This window comes from Schistocerca americana, chromosome 5 (genome assembly GCF_021461395.2).
Source record: "Schistocerca americana isolate TAMUIC-IGC-003095 chromosome 5, iqSchAmer2.1, whole genome shotgun sequence".
Classification (NCBI taxonomy): Eukaryota; Metazoa; Arthropoda; class Insecta; order Orthoptera; family Acrididae; genus Schistocerca; species Schistocerca americana.
This window is the reverse complement of record NC_060123.1, coordinates 595,323,550-595,342,601: the sequence shown is the minus strand read 5'-3', so window position 1 is coordinate 595,342,601 and position 19,052 is coordinate 595,323,550. Positions and strand designations below refer to the sequence as shown.

The window sequence follows — 19,052 nt, the reverse complement described above, 5'->3', positions numbered from 1 at the left end:
TTCCCCTCTCTCCTCCCTGATGAAGGAACAAAGTTCCGAAAGCTAGGAATGTAAATTTTCAGTTCTGTTTTATGTGTATCTATCGGCTGTACTGAGCTGAGGTAAGTACTGGCCAGCCCCCCTATCTCTTTGTTAGTATTTGTTTCATATCTTATATGAGATTTTCCATTAATCATTTAATTCGGCTATAAGAAAGACAACACAACACTTGAAAGCTCGTGCTTCGTAACTCATCCACTGTGATGTCAGATCATGTGATCAGGGATGCATGGTAGTCAGGCAGATATCACTTTCTGATTCATTCAGTGCTCTTTCCTGTATCACTACATGGAATTCGATCTAGACACGTGTCGATCAATTATCATATACTGCTGTCACATGACATGAAGTAAAACCAGTGTAAAATTGAAATAAATCAAAAACACACTCAGACACGTTAAGAATTGCATAAAAACTTGATTTTAATGTGCAGAGTGTTTCATGTTTGTTCCTTAAAAGTGGACTTTTTCTTAAACCATGATTCATTAAAATCGGGTAAGAGTGACATTGTTCCTATGGGAGTTTCACCAGGACCAATGGAAATATTTGTTGAAAGCAGCATTTCCTTAAAAGTTGGTTCATTAATTTGGGGTTTTACTGTATATGATTGAGGTGTTGTCACCCACTGATACATAGCCAGTAGTCATTGACTTGCCTGCTCAAACACTGATGTCCTTCATTGAGGTCCAGACAGACAGAGATAGAAAGAATGAGCTGCTTGTCAGAGGCAGCTGAATGTTAGGTGTGTATTGATCTTCTGTATGGAAATGGTGACACAAGAGGAGAAGGAATCCAGTGTGCACTTGATGTGTAGTCCGGGAGGAATTGTCTACCATGTGGAAGAAACCATTCTGTGTATCACATCTATCACAAAGGACCTTTGACTAGTCTCAGTTCTTTCTAGAGGAAAGACGGCAAACCACACTCATAGAGTTTTAAGAAAGTAGTTGATTTGCTACATCATACTGGGGGACTGATCAAGAGTACTGTAGTTTCTCATCAGTTGTAGAATCTAAACTATAGCTTGCAGCCAAATTTAGGATTTAAACAATAGTCTTCTTTGGTTCTATGATGAGCTTGACTACGGATTCTGGAGTTTGTACCTACACTACAGAGCAATGTTGTAAAATGATGTGCCCTATACATCAGAAGTGACCACTTAGGTCATGTCTCATGTAGTTTACTGCCACGTCCTTTGTTAAGGGAAACTCGGAAATCCACAGCTGAATATAAGGCACCGACCAAGAATTATTAAAACTGATCAGATATTAAGTATGGGCAGTGGTAAAATTAAAAGCTACAAAACTGCTGAAATGTTATCAGTAATGCCTAATAACTTGGCTCTCCCAAGAAAGTAGTTGCACTCTCCTAATATTAAGAACCTGAAGTATATCAGAAAATAATTTTCGCTTCCCAAAGGGTGAAGTGCTTGAAGCAACAAACTGCAACATTAGATCTGGTGAAGTCTAAAATGAATCCCACTGTGACATCAATACAGACAAGATTATCTGTCAGTTGTTACCAGTGTAGTTGATGATGCATTTCAACTGAGCACAAGGGGAAGACAATTACAAAGCAGTATATAGTGAGAGCTGTACATTGACAGGATGGGTGGGAATTAACTACCTACTAAACATTAGCCATTTTGTAAGTAGGGAAAAAGACTATGAGCTTGGAAAAAATAACTCTAGAACTGTATATTGATTTTAATTTCTTTGCAATATTTCACAGCTGTCATTTTGTTATACATGTATGGCACAATGTTGGCAGGAGCTGGTATAATGGTGAACAGGGTATTGAGACACGCAGGGCATTTGGATTGCTGGAAACCTTATGTGCATCTTCTCAGTTTGCAGCAGACCTTCTATCAGGTAACCTTCAGTTTTTAAAGACATTTTGTTAAAAGAGAAACACATTAGTTAAGCTATGCAAGAAAGAGAATATTGGTTAATTTTCAGTAACTTCTAAATTCAGAACTTCAAGAGTGATTGCTGTTACAGTGTGAAATGTTAATTGGAAGAACAGGAGAAACCCTTTTCAAATAACTAAATTATAAGAATAATTCCATAATTGTGTTGTTTCAAAATTATGAGATAGGTCTTCAGTATTACAGAAATAGAAGGAACTATCTATGTGTAAATAGCAGTGTTTAAGAGGTTGTAGATGGCTGTTTGACATTTTAAAAAATCCATGATAAACATATTTATTATAATAAATCGAAAAATTTTGGCAGGGACCAAGTAAAGAGTGTTTGTCTTTCTTTCACATGGTATGATGAAAGACTGCAGACTTTTATTGTCATTCCTCACATTTTGTTTTATTCTCTCTTTTCAACATCTTCCAGAAAAATGTCTGGCAGGTTATCCTTCCATCCTATCTCGTCTTTGAACTTTCACTGCTATGAGCAGCCCTCTGGGTTTGCAAAATATACTGATATTTTCCTCTCTTAGTGTACCATCATAAATCATAATGAAGGAGTACTGAATACATTCGATAAGAAGAGAGATTCTTTATGACACACCTTGACTAAAAGAAGGGACAGGTTGAGAGGACTAATATTCAAGCACAAAAGTATGGTTCATTTGGTAAAGAAGGGAAGAGCGAGGAGCAAAATTTGTAGAGGGAGACCAGGGTTGAATGCAGTAGGCAGGTTGAAATAGTGGAAGGCCGCAGTAGCTAAAACAAAGCATCACGCCATGACCAGTCATCATGATTGACAGCATTTTTTGCAAATCATGTTAGTTATTTATGTGTTCTGTGGATCATAGTTACAATGTCTCACTAAGGTGTTTGAATTTAATTTTATTACCTTTTAGATTCTTCACCTTGCTGCAAAGTGTTCTAAGGCTTTTGTGGCTGAATATCTCACGGCTTTCTGTAAAAATCAAACAATGGAAACTCCAGATAGGAATGTCAGCAATGTAGGAAAAGACGAATTGCTACTTACCATAAAGAAGACACATCAAGTTGCAGACAGGCGCGACTGTGTCCTTTAATTGTGCCTGTCTGTAACTTGATGTGTATTCTTTATGGTAAGTAGCGATCTGTCTTTTCCTACATTGTTCACTACTTTCTGTGACACACTTAAGCTGAGTGATGGAAGTCTAGTGATATATCAAAAGAAAAATTTTGTTGAGAAAACTTTTAAATTTGAGACAGAATTACTGGCATTGATAAGACAAAATCTATGTAGTACCTCCAATAAACACACACAAAAGTGCCATAGGTTGGGGAAGATTGAAAATGACGTGTAGGTCACTCAGGTGACAGGTGATGAGGATGGGTGAGAATGAAGGAGAAGATGGCAAAGAGAATGGGAGGTCAAACAATGGAAAATCCAGGATGGAATGTAACAATATTCTGAGAAGGAAAGTTGCTACCCACTATATACTGGAGATGCTGAGTCACAGATAGGCACAACAAAAAGATTTTCACACGTAAAGCTTTTGGCCAATGGCGTTTGTCAACAATAGACACGCCCACACACACACACACACACACACACACACACACACACACACACACACACACACACACACACACACACATACATTCATGCAAATGCAAAGGGGTCGTGTGTGTGAGTTGCATTTGCATGAGTGTATGTGTGTACATATGTGTGCCAGTTGTTGACAAAGGCCACTGGCCGTAAGCTTTAAGTGTGAAAATCTTTTTGTTGTGCCTGTCTGTGACTCAGCATCTCCACTATATGGTGAGTAGCAACTTTCCATCTCAGAATATTGTTACAGAGAATGGGAGGTCAAAGATAGTGAAAAGCACTGTGCTAGCTTCAGTCCAGAGTCGATAAGAAGCAAAGGCAGAGTAAGAGTGAGATAAAGGAATATTCCTATAAAGAACTAGGAGCAAAAATTCAGTGAAAAAGAGGAGAGGAAGGCAGTGAAGCTGAAAAACCAAACACTAATTATAATACGAAATGAGACATAGTAAAAAGAAATTTTAAATATGCATGAAAATATACTGAAAAATGAAAGCTTTGAACACTTTGCAGCAAGGCAAAGAATCTAAAAGGTAGTAAAAAAAGTGAAATGATATTAATGGAAAATGGGGGAATTTGTTAATGGAGTTTAATTTCAGGAGGGTGTTTGGATGAGAGGATGTATTGGGAGGGCAAGTTTGTATCTCTTTAGTTCAGAAAACTACTATTGGCTGGGAGGATCCAGATAGCATGTTGGATGCAGCAGGCACTCATGTCCCTTTAGTCATGCAAGAGCATTTTTAGCAACCGGTACCAGGCGTCCCTAAAGTGGTCAGTTCTATGTCTGTTCATGTGCTCAGACAGTTTTTTTGTGGTCATTCTATGCAGTGGGCACAAGTTGGTTGATAAACTAAATCCATCTTAAGTTGCCCCACCTTTAATATTGTAATATTTACCAGTTAAGGGGTAGTGGGTAATAGTAGAAGAAGAAGTGGCTTAAGTAGGACTGAAAAATTAATCTGTTCATTAACATTAACACCAATCATGCATCATGTATACCTGTAATCTGACTTATTCCATATCATTTCAATAAAAGAATTGTTCAGATGATCTATAGAACATGTAACTAACTAACTAACGGACATATGACTCTCCTTTGGGGTATGCCCAAAGTTACTTTTATGTCTGAAAATTTATCTCTGTTCGAGTGACATGCTGTGTTCTAGTTGCAAGAAACTTCAGTCTAATCACACACTTCACCTGATATCCCATATGCTTGTATGTTGTTCATTAGGCAGCTGTACGGAACTGTATCGGATGCTTTACAGACGTCAAGGAACGTGTTATCTACCTGTATGTCACTATCTGTTCTTTTCTGAGACTCAAGGATGAACAGAGCGAGCTGGGTTTCACATGATTATTGTTTTTGGAACCCATGTTGATTTCTACAGAGGAGATTTTCAATCACCAGGGATGTCATAATACATGAGCACAAAATATGTTTCAAAATTTAACAACAAACAGTTGTCAGAGATAAGGCCTATAGCTTTGTGTGTCTGTTCGTCGACCCTTGTTGAAAATGGGGATGGCCTGTGCGTTTTTCCAGTCCTGAGGAACACTTCACTCCTCCAGATACCTATGGCACACTGCTGCTAGAAGAGGGACAAGTTCTACTGCACTCTATGTACTGACGCCCTGTCAGTCCCAGTGGCTTTTCCTGTGTGAAGCAACTTCAGTTGCTTGTCTACCCTATGCTCACTTATTTGAATAATAACCATTTTGTCAGTCACACAACAATTTAAAGAAGGCACTTTCACTGCTATCTTTCTCTGTGAAACAGTTTTGAGAAAAGTCATTTACTATTTTGACCTTTTCTGTGTCATTCTCTGTTTTGATCTCATTATGTCCACAGAGTGTATGGACAGATGGGGGGCTTCATCCCATTTGCTAATTTAACCTAAGACCAGAACTTCATAGAATTTTCTGTCATGTCATAGACAGAATTTTACTTTCAGACTCATTGAACACATCACACGTGCCTCTCCTTACACTAATTTTGCCTTCGGTTGGTTTTTGTTTGTCTGTAGGACTTTTCCTATGTTTAACTTTCAGTGACGCTTTCCTAACACACAACACAGCCGTCAAAGCACAGTGGGTCTTATCCGTCTGTCACAGCTTTGCTCAGCACATACCTTTCTAAAACATAGTGTACAATGCTCTTGAACTTTGGCCATCTATACTCCAGATTGGTAGTGCTGGACATGAAATTTTCGTACTGACTGTTCAGGTATTGTGGAAACTGTTTCTTGTTGCTCCTGCTAAGTAGAAAGACCTTCCTACCTTTCTTTATATTTGTATTTACAATCACATTATCTGAAGCTGTAATGACCTTCTGATAACTGATTCCCTGTTCCGTGGTAACTGAGTCGAAAAGCTCGGATACGTTTATCACCAGCAGTTCTAAGATGTTACCTTTTCAAGTTGTTCTCTGTTTAACTGCTCATGGTAATTTTTGGATAAGGCATTTAGAACAATTTCACACAGTTCAGTGTCACTATTATCTGCCCAAATCACATGTCTGTCCAAGCCTATAGCCGATAAATTGAAATCTCGGCCTAATACTATAGCGTGAGCTGGAAGTGGACGCAAAATATTCTCCAAGTTTCCCTTCAAATGTTCCACCATTACTGTGGCTGAGGCAAAAGGTTTGTAAAAGCATCCAATGACCATGTTTGATTTACCTTTAATGCATATATTTACCCAGATTATTTTGCATTATGTGTCTGTACGTATATCGCTAGATTATTATTTAAAAAAAAAGTTGCCTCCACCTACCTCTACCTACCTTTGCAATATACATTCCGATCAGATTTTAGAATTTCATTGCTATTAACATCTGGTTTCAGCCAGCTTTGTTCCAAGTACTATGTGGGCATTGTTACCATTTATAAACGAGACTAGTTTTTGGGACATTTCCATAGATGCTAACATTGTACATTAAAATTATCTTTAAATTTTCTTTCTCTGAACTGCTATGATGAATGCTACCCTGTCTGGAATCAGAACATCTTACCTCGTCTGCGGAGGGACTTCCGTAGCCTTAAAAAAGCTCACATGTGTGTAGCACACACATTCAACAACCCTAGACGTCACGTACTGCCTGTAATGCGTGTATGACCTTAGAAAGGTCCTACAATTCTCCACTTGATAGCAGAGATTGAGAAATATGTATTTAAAATTGTCACAAAATTATCTGAGACTGGTTGAAGCCTTCCAGTCACTCCCACCAGAAGTCCACAGTCAGTTCTGGAAATGATTCTGCATAACAGTGGCTCGGCTTCCACTCTGCGGGTTAAACTGGCTGTTTTCACCAAAGCAGCCTGTAGGAATGAAGGATGGAATCTGAACCCAGGCAACAGGTGGCACTAGTGCCTACAATTTGCAGCCCAGTGCACCCAGCGTGGTCAATCGCCGCTGACAGAGCCTCCTCCATGTCTTGGACAAGACCCCCCTGCCAAGCAAACACAGTGGGAATTGGCGTTCTTTCATGACCTATCTGCTATTTCCCTGATGCACTCCACTAACCACCCAACATCGGAGTTCCTAAGGACAAGCAGTCCCAACCTCTGCACTTGTCTGGACCTCTCAAGAAGACCATCAACAGTCCCAATAATCGTGGCATCCTGTACTGGCTCAGATGTACTTTCAGCAATAGGCAGTATGTCAAATGCATTTTTAAGATATAATGGGAGCTCCATGGCACTTTGGCCCTCCAGCCAGAGATTTGTGAATTTGGCATTGTTTGCCAATCACCGTCAGGTTAGTGTTGTCCAGCCACGTCAGGCGAATCAGAGGATGCAGCATGTTAGGGATCCCAGGCGACACTAAAAGCTTCAGAGGTGCCAAAACATTCATCTCGGGCACCCCAATGCCATTACCGAGCGAGGTGGCGCAGTGGTTAGACACTGGACTCGCATTCGGAAGGACGACGGTTCAATCCCGCGTCCGGCCATCCTGATTTAGGTTTTCCGTGATTTCCCTAAATCACTCCAGGCAAATGCCGGGATGGTTCCTCTGAAAGGGCACGGCCGCCTTCCTTCCCAATCCTTCCCTAATCCGATGAGACCGATGACCACGCTGTCTGGTCTCCTTCCCCAAACCAACCAACCAACCAACCCCAATGCCATCACAGCCCAGGGTGGGAGCCCAAAGCCTGTTGATGTTGGCCAACACAGCTTACAGCTGTTAACAAACAATGGCCAATTCTCCCTGCTTCCATATACAACAGGTGCAGTTCCTATCCATCTGAAGACAGTTTTTGTCTGTACCACCTAAATAATGTAACCTAACCCAAAAAGTCACTGGGTGCAATCTAAGTTCTGCTGATACCCCACTTCCGATATTTTTTAACTATGCTTCAAAGTCGGCTCACATAAAGCTAATGTATATAAATCTACACAAAAATCTTAGAGTAAGTTATTAAACAGTAGTCTAAACAATAAAATACACTGATACAATTCCCTTCATCACAGAAGATGTGAAAAACAGAAACTCAACTCAGTACTGTCTACAACGCAGAAACTTTTTCTATGGTGCTAAGCACACTATCTTGGCTCTTTGCAGCAACTAGATATCATTTGGTGGTCAGTGGTACACTGCTCAGAATGCATGTGTGAGTACATAACTGGGCACAGGACCCATCTCATGCATTTACCACACTGTGCTGTGCTTTTTACTTTGACGTCTACATTTGTGATGTGGTTTATTCATTCTGGAGATCTCATTTTTCCACTATACCTTTGCTCTGATTGATCGCCCGAACAGTGATCCTTTTTCTCAGCTACTCCATACTCTATACTTCACTGGTATTAACAGACATCAGTGCCTATTGCTGATCTGTGCTCTTGTTATTGTTTCCTGTTATATTTGGTTTAATGCTGATATTTTCTGGAACTCCAGTAATTCAAGAGCAAAGAACCACTTATCAGTGACATACTTTTTTGACATGTCTACATGACTGGAGTGGTCTTTATCTTTTTTCCTGTAATCACACTTAGAGACTAAACTCAAAGCAGTTGTAATTATGGCATCTACAACAGCATGAATGAGGATGCCTTGATTTGATTTTCAGAAGCTTCCTTCTGAGGAAAAAAAAGGTTTTTCATATGTACTCCCTTAACACCATACTGTTAGTATCTCTGTTTCAGCATAGTATTCTAGAAGTAATTATGTAATATTATTGATACTACAAAGGTAAAGTAAGTGGTACATTTTTGTAAAATACTTTTTTATTTTTTTGAACATTATTGAAACTTTCTGTTAAGCTTCATTTTGCACTCTTATTCCCAGGGACGAATTATGTTCCCACACAGTAATAATGATGATTATTTACTTTCAACACGTGTTTCATAAAATACAACAGCAATGTATATCAGAATACATTACTTTCTTTATATGTACTTCGTAAATACTTGAGAAGTAAAGGAGACCACTCACTGAAAATCAAAAGATTTGAGCATTGACAGGGACGCACAAAAAAAAGACAACTTGCTAGCTTTTGGAATAAATTCTTCTGCAAGCTAGAGTGTAAATACACACACAAATGCCACGGTAATGAGAAAGGCTTTGTTCCAAAAGTAAAAAGTTTTCTTTCTTTTCTTGTCTGGCCCTGTTGATGACTCAACACTTATGCTTTTCAGTGAGTGGTCTCTTTTACTCCTAAAGTATTTACATTCTACCAGAACTTTCCTACTATATTTATTTGCCCTTCCATTTCTTTGTCTTGTTAGGTACTTCTGCACCGAAGGATATTCCTAAACCAGCCTTTAATTCTCGTATTGATAGCAGCTCAGAATCAATAGTAAAGAAGACTATTGCCAAAGAAAGCACTCGGCAAGGAAAGAATGTTGCGCCAGCTGTTACAAATTCTAGTGCAGAAATGGACACAGATAGTACACAGAGCTCACAAGACGTAATGATTGTGGAACCAGTAGCAGGGCCGTCAGGATTGACGGAACGCCATGCCGAAGGTGTAGACACAGAACTGCATCTGTTGTTGAAGCAAATACCGGCTATTCCTAGGATTAGTGCTCCAGAGAAATTACCATTAGATTTATCAGATTTCATATCAGACCAACATGGATTTCTCCGCTTATGCCTCGAAGTTGCGTCACAAATTAGCTTACAGGTATGTAAACAACCACAGAATCCCATTAGTTAGTGGTTCCTGCTGCTAACACCCAAACCTGCAGCTGCCAGACACTCAGATTGGCACCAAATGTTCTTTGTAGATAAAATATAAACCAAAACACTGATTTAGTTCATGCTATGTGCTGTCGTCCAGTATAAATATGTAAACCGGTAATTGAAAATAACACCAGAACTATGGAGCACATGAATGATGTGTCTGTGAATGACAGCTGTAGATATCTTGTGGGTGAGTTGGTAGAGCATAAGATTGTCTATCCAAAGGTCTTGCGTTCAAATTCCTGTTATGACAATTTGTTTTAACTGCTTACATGTGAAACTGTTATATGGGAGAACATTTTCCTGACATATAAAAGGACTTTTCAAAGTTTGTAGCAATGTTCTTTTGACAGTCTGCTTTCACTTCATTAGTTGAAAGTGGCAAACATTTGTATAGATATGTGTAGTGTTCTGTCAGACATGTGCAACAGAAGAGACACCACTCAAGATGAAGCGGCTAGTGCATTTGTAGTTTCACAGAATAAACATAAACAATCAAAACAGTAGAATAAAGAAAACATGCGGAAGTATTAATAGAGCCATATAACATGTAATACAGTACAAAATTTGTCGTCGTTGGGGTACGAAAGCAGGACCCATGGTGCAATATTCTAACACTCTACCAACTTCCCCATGGAAGCTCTATGTATTAATTGCTCACAGTTATGCTTTTCCTATGCTCTGTCGTTCTGGTGTTACTGTTAATTAACATTTACGCCCGTTCTGCTGGACGACGGCACATAGTACAAACTAAATCAGAGTTTTGGTTGATACTCCGTCGATATGCAATGTTTGGTATTCATTGTAACAAGCTGAACATTTATGTCAACTTTTATTTTAGTTTATTCAATGCCAGTGAACTAATAAAAGTTTTAAAAATGTTCTGTTGTAAAATACGTAACTTATGAATGCTCTTGTAAATAGTTACATACTGGCCTTTATCAACAACATGTGTTGTCATATGTAAAACCAGTTCATTTATGTGACAACAGTAGTTTGTTCCCACAGAGAAGTCAAATATCTTTAAGAACCAGAACAACTATGATCACACATTACACTGCTCATCATATGACTAATATTGTTATGATGTGTTTGCTAACCATTTTATGAAGAATAATCATCTTGGGATTGAAGCTCTTTTTTCCCATGTTTGCTTTAACAATACATATGTTTTTGGATAGGGTCTGCCTTTAACAAAACACAATTTTGTTTTTTAACCTAAACATGTTTCACTGCAGTTGCAGAATCTTAAGTGCAGTTTTATTTTATGGCTTTTTACCACATGGTGCGGTTTTCCTGATGTATTATGTTTCTACAGTGGCTGTTTTGTTTCACAGTTTGTCATCTGCAACAATTAACATGTTTTCGTTTTCCTCATCTTCATCACTGTAAAACACTATATATTGAGCTGTCACTGTCACTGTTTCACTATTTGTTTTTACAGCTGGTAAACAGTTTTGTTTTTTGTTGTTGTTTTTTCTTCTTATAGCTGTTTGTTTTTACAGCTGGTAAACAGTGAAACAGTGACAGCTCAATATATAATGTTTCACAGTGATGAAGGTGACGAAAAACAAAATGTGTAAGGGGTTGCAGATGACAAACTGTGAAACAAAACAGTCGCTGTAAAAACATAATACATCAGGAAAACCGCACCATTTGGTAAAAAGCCATAAAATAAAACTGCACTGAAGATTCTGCAACTGCAGTGAAACGTTTTTGGGTTAAAAAACAAAACTGTGTTTTGCTAAAGGTGGTCCCTATCCAAAAACATATGTATTTTATGAACAATTTTTGCACCACAATGCATACTTCCTCTTGCACCAATATGCACACAGTTGCAACAAAGCAAGAGGACAGGTACATTTAAAGTTAATTTTTTATTTCATGATATTTTGCAATGAGTTTTCTTGTATACCCAGTGCTTGATTTTTTTTTAAAGAAAAAAAGAGGTTCCAGTACTGTGACTTTCTGTGGTGGGGTGTCCTTTTTTTTTTTTCTTTTTAATTTAGACATCGTAAAATGTTATTTTATCACTTTTTAGGTTAGAGATCCCAGCACGGCCTACCAGCATGTACTGCCACATCAAGCACTATGTATACTAGCGAAGGGAATTACTTGACATCTGGCCACAACTATATGTTGTATTTGTATTTTGTTATTTTTTACTTAAGTATAAACCTTGTATTGTTGTAATATTTATGCTATCTTTCTGTAAGTACCTCCAGCTGTCATGATGTATCAGTCGACAGTTTGTGGGCATAATTGATTGTAGCACCATCAATTAGCCTGAGAATAATTTTTTCAAGAGTACAGTATGAAATAATGTTGTGTGTGGCTGTAGATGCCCATCATTTTATTGTGTGGGACAAGTTGAAACTGTCGGGTGGTCCAAGATTCGAGTCCACATCTCTGTCTTCTGCTGGCAGTGTGTCGCCAGTTACAACATCCAACTATGCCTTGCAGACCTACTAAAAGCTTTAACTTGTAGCTGGCTCCTGCACTCTCCATTATGAGCTATGCAGAGTCTCTGCTGCAATGCTGGGAGCCCAGCAGAGACTAACACCTCTGAGAGAGAGGATGTAGCTCGGATTCAGGCTTATTTAGAACCTGAGAGTTGTTTCTGAGAATGAATTATTTTAGTCTATACTACGGGAATGACATTATTGAGCTGAGGAGGAACTAGTATCAATCTGAAACCATGTTTTGGTCTATGTTCAGATGGCAGAATTTGTTGTGCATGATACACAAAAGGCAGTGGAGTAGGTTTGAATTCCAGTCTGGGGATGCTTCAAAACCATGTACATTCAACTGTAAAATGAAAGGCTATTACTAGAAACACCCTCATTTCTCTCCAGTATCCTTTCTTCTAGGAGTACAGGTTCAGCAAGCTATGCAGGAATAAAAAATGGATTATAGAAGTGAGCTACTGTCATAGCAGAAGTTGTGATATCAGTCTCCAATGACTGTGCTCTCAAAGAGGTGTTAAACTCTGATCTTCCTTTTGAAACTGTAAGAGTAGGTTGTGGGTTGTCAGTTGTGCTGGATAGCTTGGTCAGTAAGAGGAAGGCAATGCAAAGTTCCACGTTAAATGCACAATACACTGCACAGTTTCAATCTGTCAGAAAGTTTCAAGATTATAGTAATTCACCAGTGACCAGTTTCCCTCTTTTGATTAAGGCTTTCTGGGAATATGTTCCAGTTTAATTTTTGGTTGACATTCTTAATGGAGAAACAAGACTGTGGGATTCTGGACCATCAGGTGTCAGTGACTCTCACTCTTTACCTTCCTTTGTATAGTTTCCTTTTTTCCTACCAGTTTTCCCTTATTCATTTTCGTCTGTTTCCATTTTAGTTTCTATTGAAAGTTACTTCTCTCATTTCAGTTTTTTCACCATTACTACAGAGGTCTTGAAACTGTACAAAACTTGATAGGGCCTTTAGAAAGATTTCTTATCCCACCATTTTTGTTTTCCTGATATTCTTTGAATTGCAATATTTTTGGGGCGACATAAGCTACGTATTTGAATGCTAAATTTTTATGTAGATTCTGCATATGAAGAAATTTCATTTCAGTGTAGTATCATTATGATTACTTAAGATGAACAGTTCCTTTGTATCTGCTAGTCATTATTCCAGATTTTTTTGGCTATCAAAAAACCATCTCTTAAATTTATAAATGTAGAAAAGTTATCTGTACAATAAATATTAAATATACTTTTTAGACCCAGTGTAATTTTTCTTTTGTTGCTGATTGTGACAGCTGTTTTGTTTTTAGTTCTTGTCGTAATGTGCCACTTTCATTTCTTCCTTCTTTTAAATGTATCTTTTTGCTTGTGATTTTGTAGATCTAAACAGTGTGGTAGATAGATGGTACCTTTTGAGAATTGTAGCCAAATTGATGATTCCTTATTGTGTATGACATATGGCAGCTAAAACCAAGTGTCTGTGAAAGACTGAGAAAGAAAATTAAAATCCAGGGCATTTATCCGCCCTGTACTCACCCAGTCATCTGAAAATTGATAGACTCTTACAGAAACACAGCATTCATTACTATTCACTCACATCAGCATTAGCACATGTAATGTGGGATTGACCAACATAAGTCAAGAAGAGATGTGATGAACATATGGAACACTCCCCTGAGTGCTGCCAGGATATAATGACAGAATGTGATAGCTCAACATCAGTATTTTCTTGCAGATTCCAAGTTTCTAGGACAGTACAGTTCAAGAGTACATTGAAATAATGCTGTCAGTAAACCTTATAATAAAGGGTGGAGACTTCATTTTAAGCAAGTCTTGGATCCCTATTATTTGTGTCATATTCAACGCCTTTTAGGAGGAGATAAAGGTAGACGATTAGAATTTTATTGTTGTAATTGCAAATTGTCAAGAAATTTCATTAATCCTCTTTACTGATGAAGCCACTCTCACCCTTGACTGTGTCACTAACACTATGAACTCACATAGGTGCTCCAACAAAAAAAAAAAAAAAAAAAAAAAAAAAAAAAACAAAAAAAAACATATACCTTTGTGGAGGAACATGCTCAAGAACACTTCTCTATAAATGTGTGTTGTACGAGAGGCAATGAGTTTACTGGGCCTGTTGTGAATGCCAGATTGCCTTACAGCTCCCCATTACCTAGAATTTCTTGAAAAGAAACTTCCAGCATTATTGGAAGAGGTTCATTAGGCTACAAGAATGGGTACTTTCTTCCAGCATGATGATGCCCTGCACATTCTAATCATCAGATGATATGTCATCTATACTTAACATTTCCCAGAGGATGAATTGACAGAAATCATCACATTTATTGACAGCCGGGGTAAGCAGACCTTACCGTTTTAGATTTTTGTATGTGGGGTGGTTGTAAGGTGGAATCTACAAAGAAAAGATAGACACAACAGGCAAATTGATTGTTGTGATTATGTGTACTGCTGACCACATTAGAAGAACACCAAGATGACCTCAGACAAGATACATGTGGTATTATCAAGAGAATTTGAAAGTACATGGAAATTTATGAAAATCAGCTTTGAATTCAGTCATTTGCTGTTGTGTAAAGTGTCACTCTAGCTTGTATAGGTTTATGTATGTATGTAATGTAGGTGATACATTGAAAAAACACTTAATGATAGACTGAAGTAATGAAAGTTTAGGTTACTAAGGCTGTGTAATTGTAATGTCCTATGGTTACTACTTCCACACTGATTAAATTTAATCTCGTAACTATGTCAAATTGTTCTCTGTAATCATCCAAAGTCCAAACCAATGTAGCAAGGCCTAATGATTTTGTGTTATACCATCAACGTTTCGCAGAATACTCACATCAATTGTTACGTCTTTCCCAAAACTGTGTGATATAATGCACTGAAATAAAATTGTGACCTGCCAATAATAGTGAAACTGCAATTACGTAAATTTGTTGATCTCATAGTGCAGAAGCAGCAGCCAATGATCTCCGGTCGCCAGTGGATTAACTGTTCATAAATAGGAACTTATACAGAATCCTCGAATACTGATTCGGTGCTATTCAGTTCTCGTTTGGTTATATAATGGGTAGCCATAAAGCAAATTAAGCTTACCCATTACAGGTATTTTAGAACCCATGACTGTAAATTGAATGTAAATATATAAAACTGTAACAAGTCAGTTTTTTGAATAGTTATTTATTATTGCATGAACTGGTTGTTGAACCTTTATAGGTTCATCTGAAGATGGATCAGAAAAGGTTCAAAAACTGCTTCCTGGAACAATAAATAACTATTCAAAAAAGTGTCTTGTTTGCAGTTTTGTGTATTTACAGTAAAGCATATTTCTCTTAATTGCAGGAAAACTGTTCCTGAATTTCCTTGCCATTGCTTGTAAATTCACCAGCAAACTTCACAGACCAAATGGTTGAAATTCCTTTATAAATTCACACTAGTATGTCCTGTAACAGAGTCCCTGTTGATCGCTAATTGTTTACGTGAGCAATCTGCCCGCCGTGGAGCAACTGTGTGTCATGGAGTAAACACATTTCTCCTGCAGGCAAAATGTGGTAATGTGCGGTATTTTAAAAATTTTCACCCTAACAATTGAAATGTCACTGAACTGTCAGCTGAATGGCTCTGCTTTAATGCTACACCAAACTATAAAATATCGCAATTGGCACAGGCTCTTGTTGAGAAATTATATGCTCAACACTACCTGTTTGTGTTAAAGTCTTACAGCTGTATCTCTGTAACCAATAAAAGGTGAGTGCATGTTGTTTGGAATGTTTTATTCAGATTGGTGTATACTATCACCTCTTAAAATATTTACTGTTCCTCCTAAAACGTGTGTGTGTGTGTGTGTGTGTGTGTGTGTGTGTGTGTGGACTGTACTGACCTGCAGGTAAGTAGTGACTAGTCTGTCTGCTCTTGATGTAATTATTATACCTTATGATGAAAATTTTCTTTTTATAAATATCCATTTGGTCATAAGGGTCTCTCCTTACCTTGTTGCATTCATAATTAACTGATCAACTGGAAGTACACCATCTCTCCATTTTTATTGTGATAATTTCATTATAGTTGATTATAACTTTCTTTTTTGTTATCCCTTTTTTAATCAGAAACTGTCATTGAAAAGTCTGACCTTTATTCCAGTAGTTTTTATCTAAATTTGCTGTGGACTGAGTTACTATCTGTGCTCTCAATGAATCTTAAACGTAAATCTTCCTTCTTTACTATAGAATCAAGATTTTAATAAAATATGTGTTTACATGTGAGGAATTCCAGCCTTATCATTTGTTGTTCTGTTTTATAATTAATGAAGGTTATATTTTCTGTTTCATTTTACTAAACATGTATTTTCTGTTTACAGAGGAGAACTCATAGCTATGTTGGCGTTCTCACCTGCATGATCAGGATGCTGCGAGCAGTTGCCCTCAAGAGTTCCTTCACAAAGAGAGGGTTGGTTGCAAATTATCTTATGTTGATGTTAAATGTGATTATGTAGTTTTTATATGAACTTCTTATCAGTCTTACCATGAATGTTACATACTTACTGATACATCACATATGCTGTTTCTTCACAGAAATCCTGATTCAGAACCCCTCATTATTACTGTTAACAAATAAATAATTCTGTACATATCAAGAAGCAAATAATTATCATCAATAATTGAAAAGTGCTTCTCTTGCATTTCTTGTAATGAGGGATAACAAATCTTTCCTCATTGCAAAAGTGTAAAGCTGACTGACCTATTTCATTCATTTACAAACGAAATTATGATAATCCTAGGGAAAAAATGTACATGTGAATTCACGAAGAAAAGGTGCTGTAAAACTTTTCTCCGGGAACAAATTATTCTTAATCAATACATGCTTTTCGCATGAGGAGAGGAGTACACAAATATGTTGTTGTTACCGTGCAATATTAAATATTCCGAGCTCATGGTGATGTAGGCATGATGGGCATGTCTGCACTAATCACAAACATCAGCTGGTGTACCTTTCCATTTGCAAAGGTTGCATTTTGTAAAATGTTCCTTTGTGTCCAGTTTCTGTGCATCTCAAACATAATATATAGACTATAATAGAGGGAAACATTCCACGTGGGAAAAATATATCTAAAAACAAAGAAGATGTGACTTACCAAACGAAAGTGCTGGCAGGTTGATAGACACACAAACATACACACAAAATTCAAGCTTTCGCAACCAACGGTTGCTTCGTCAGGAAAGGGGGAAGGAGAGGGAAAGACGAAAGGATGTGGGTTTTAAGAGAGAGGGTAAGGAGTCATTCCAATCCCGGGAGCAGAACACACACACACATATCCATCCGCACATACACAGACACCAGCAGACATTTTCAATGTCCCTTTTCCCCCCCAAGGCCAGTCCCCCCGCCCCCGGGACCAGAACGACTCCCCACCCTCCCCCCCAATGTGTGTATGTTTGTGTTTGTTTGTGTGTCTATCAACCTGCCAGCGCTTTCGTTTGGTAAGTCACATCATCTTTGTTTTTAGATATAACGTATAGACTCCATCACAAACAATGTGACTTGTCATTTGTATCGTGCCTTTCAGTTGCATATGTAGTCAGGCTGTGATTACTACATTGAATTTTGACAAATAATGTGTGGTCTCCAGATGATGTAAATGTTATTAACAGATCGAGAGTGTCTTTTTGAGGTCAATACCTGCCTTGTCAGTAGACTAAGCAATTGAGGAAGGGTTAAACTACCAGAGTACATGACATTACTGCCCATAAATTGCAATATGTTGTATCTGTAGTAGGAGGGTGCTAATTCTGGCTGAGGGGGAGTTACACAGTTTGAAAGTTAAGCATTCGTTATACAAAAATAATAACCAGTGGAATGATAGATCTGTAAAGAAAGAAAGAGTTGGGAAGACCCTCAAGGGATAGGTTCAGTTCTTTATTCAGAAAGTGTTTTCTTCTTCCACCAACAACAACCGCTTTCCTTGCAGTATGTGAGAGTTGTCTCTTAAGCTTAAATAGCACATAGGGGTTCACCTAGCTTAATATCGCCATCCAACAAACGAATCACCATCAACACAGTTGCACGCCCTCACTCCAAGAGACACTACAGAGAGGTTTTTTAAATTTAATCCAGGACATTGATGCCCAGTCTAATGATCAGGAGCCTTATGCTCCCCCCCCCCCCCCCCCCCTGCTGTCCTCCCCTTTCTAGCCAAACAGTGACAATGATAATTTCTTCTACCACCATAATTCAAACTTACCACTCAAAAGTCAAGTGCCACTGGAGGTATCCATCAGCTATCTAGTGTACAATGATAGGTTATAGACATATAATTTGCATGGTACTGATGAATCATGCAGTTTCTTTTCAGCCCTCAACATAACTTTGCACAATTGAAACCATTTTGCTGTTCTTTGTGTCAATATTGCAATGGTCTGCTACACTGAAGTTTTCATTTTTCTAGACAATTCTCTTGATCTAGAATTATTAGTGTCTTAGACTATAGCAAGAATCCAAATAAATGCAAGTTTTTAACATTCTGTATTTTTTGTTTAGTTCCATTGTATTGATCAAGAAAGCTATTCCAATTAGCATTGTGGAGCATGGAAGAGTGAAAGGGAGACACATGGTTTAAAACACCATCAGCTATCACCTTTTACACTAAACATATTGTGGGTATTTGCAAAGGAAACCCTACCTACAGAAACCTGTAGATTCATTATATCATGTTGTTGTTAATATTAAGTTTCATTTGCGGTCCAGATATTTTACAATAATGTTTCCATTTCGACAGCAGTGAGAATATTTTAACTTGGTCATTAGCTTATGTTTTAATGTATGTGAATAGCAAGGCATTGTCTTTG

At 37.9% G+C, this 19,052-nt stretch overlaps 1 protein-coding gene across 1 annotated transcript in view; it reads left to right on the top strand.

The window, feature by feature from the left end:
• LOC124615834 overlaps positions 1–19,052 on the top strand; it is a 128,745-nt gene that overhangs the window by 62,813 nt on the left and 46,880 nt on the right. The window contains exons 11-13 of the mRNA XM_047143984.1: positions 1,810–1,910; positions 9,265–9,662; positions 16,568–16,656. Of these exons, the coding sequence (XP_046999940.1) occupies positions 1,810–1,910; positions 9,265–9,662; positions 16,568–16,656 (588 nt within the window). The remainder of the gene's footprint in view (positions 1–1,809; positions 1,911–9,264; positions 9,663–16,567; positions 16,657–19,052) is intronic.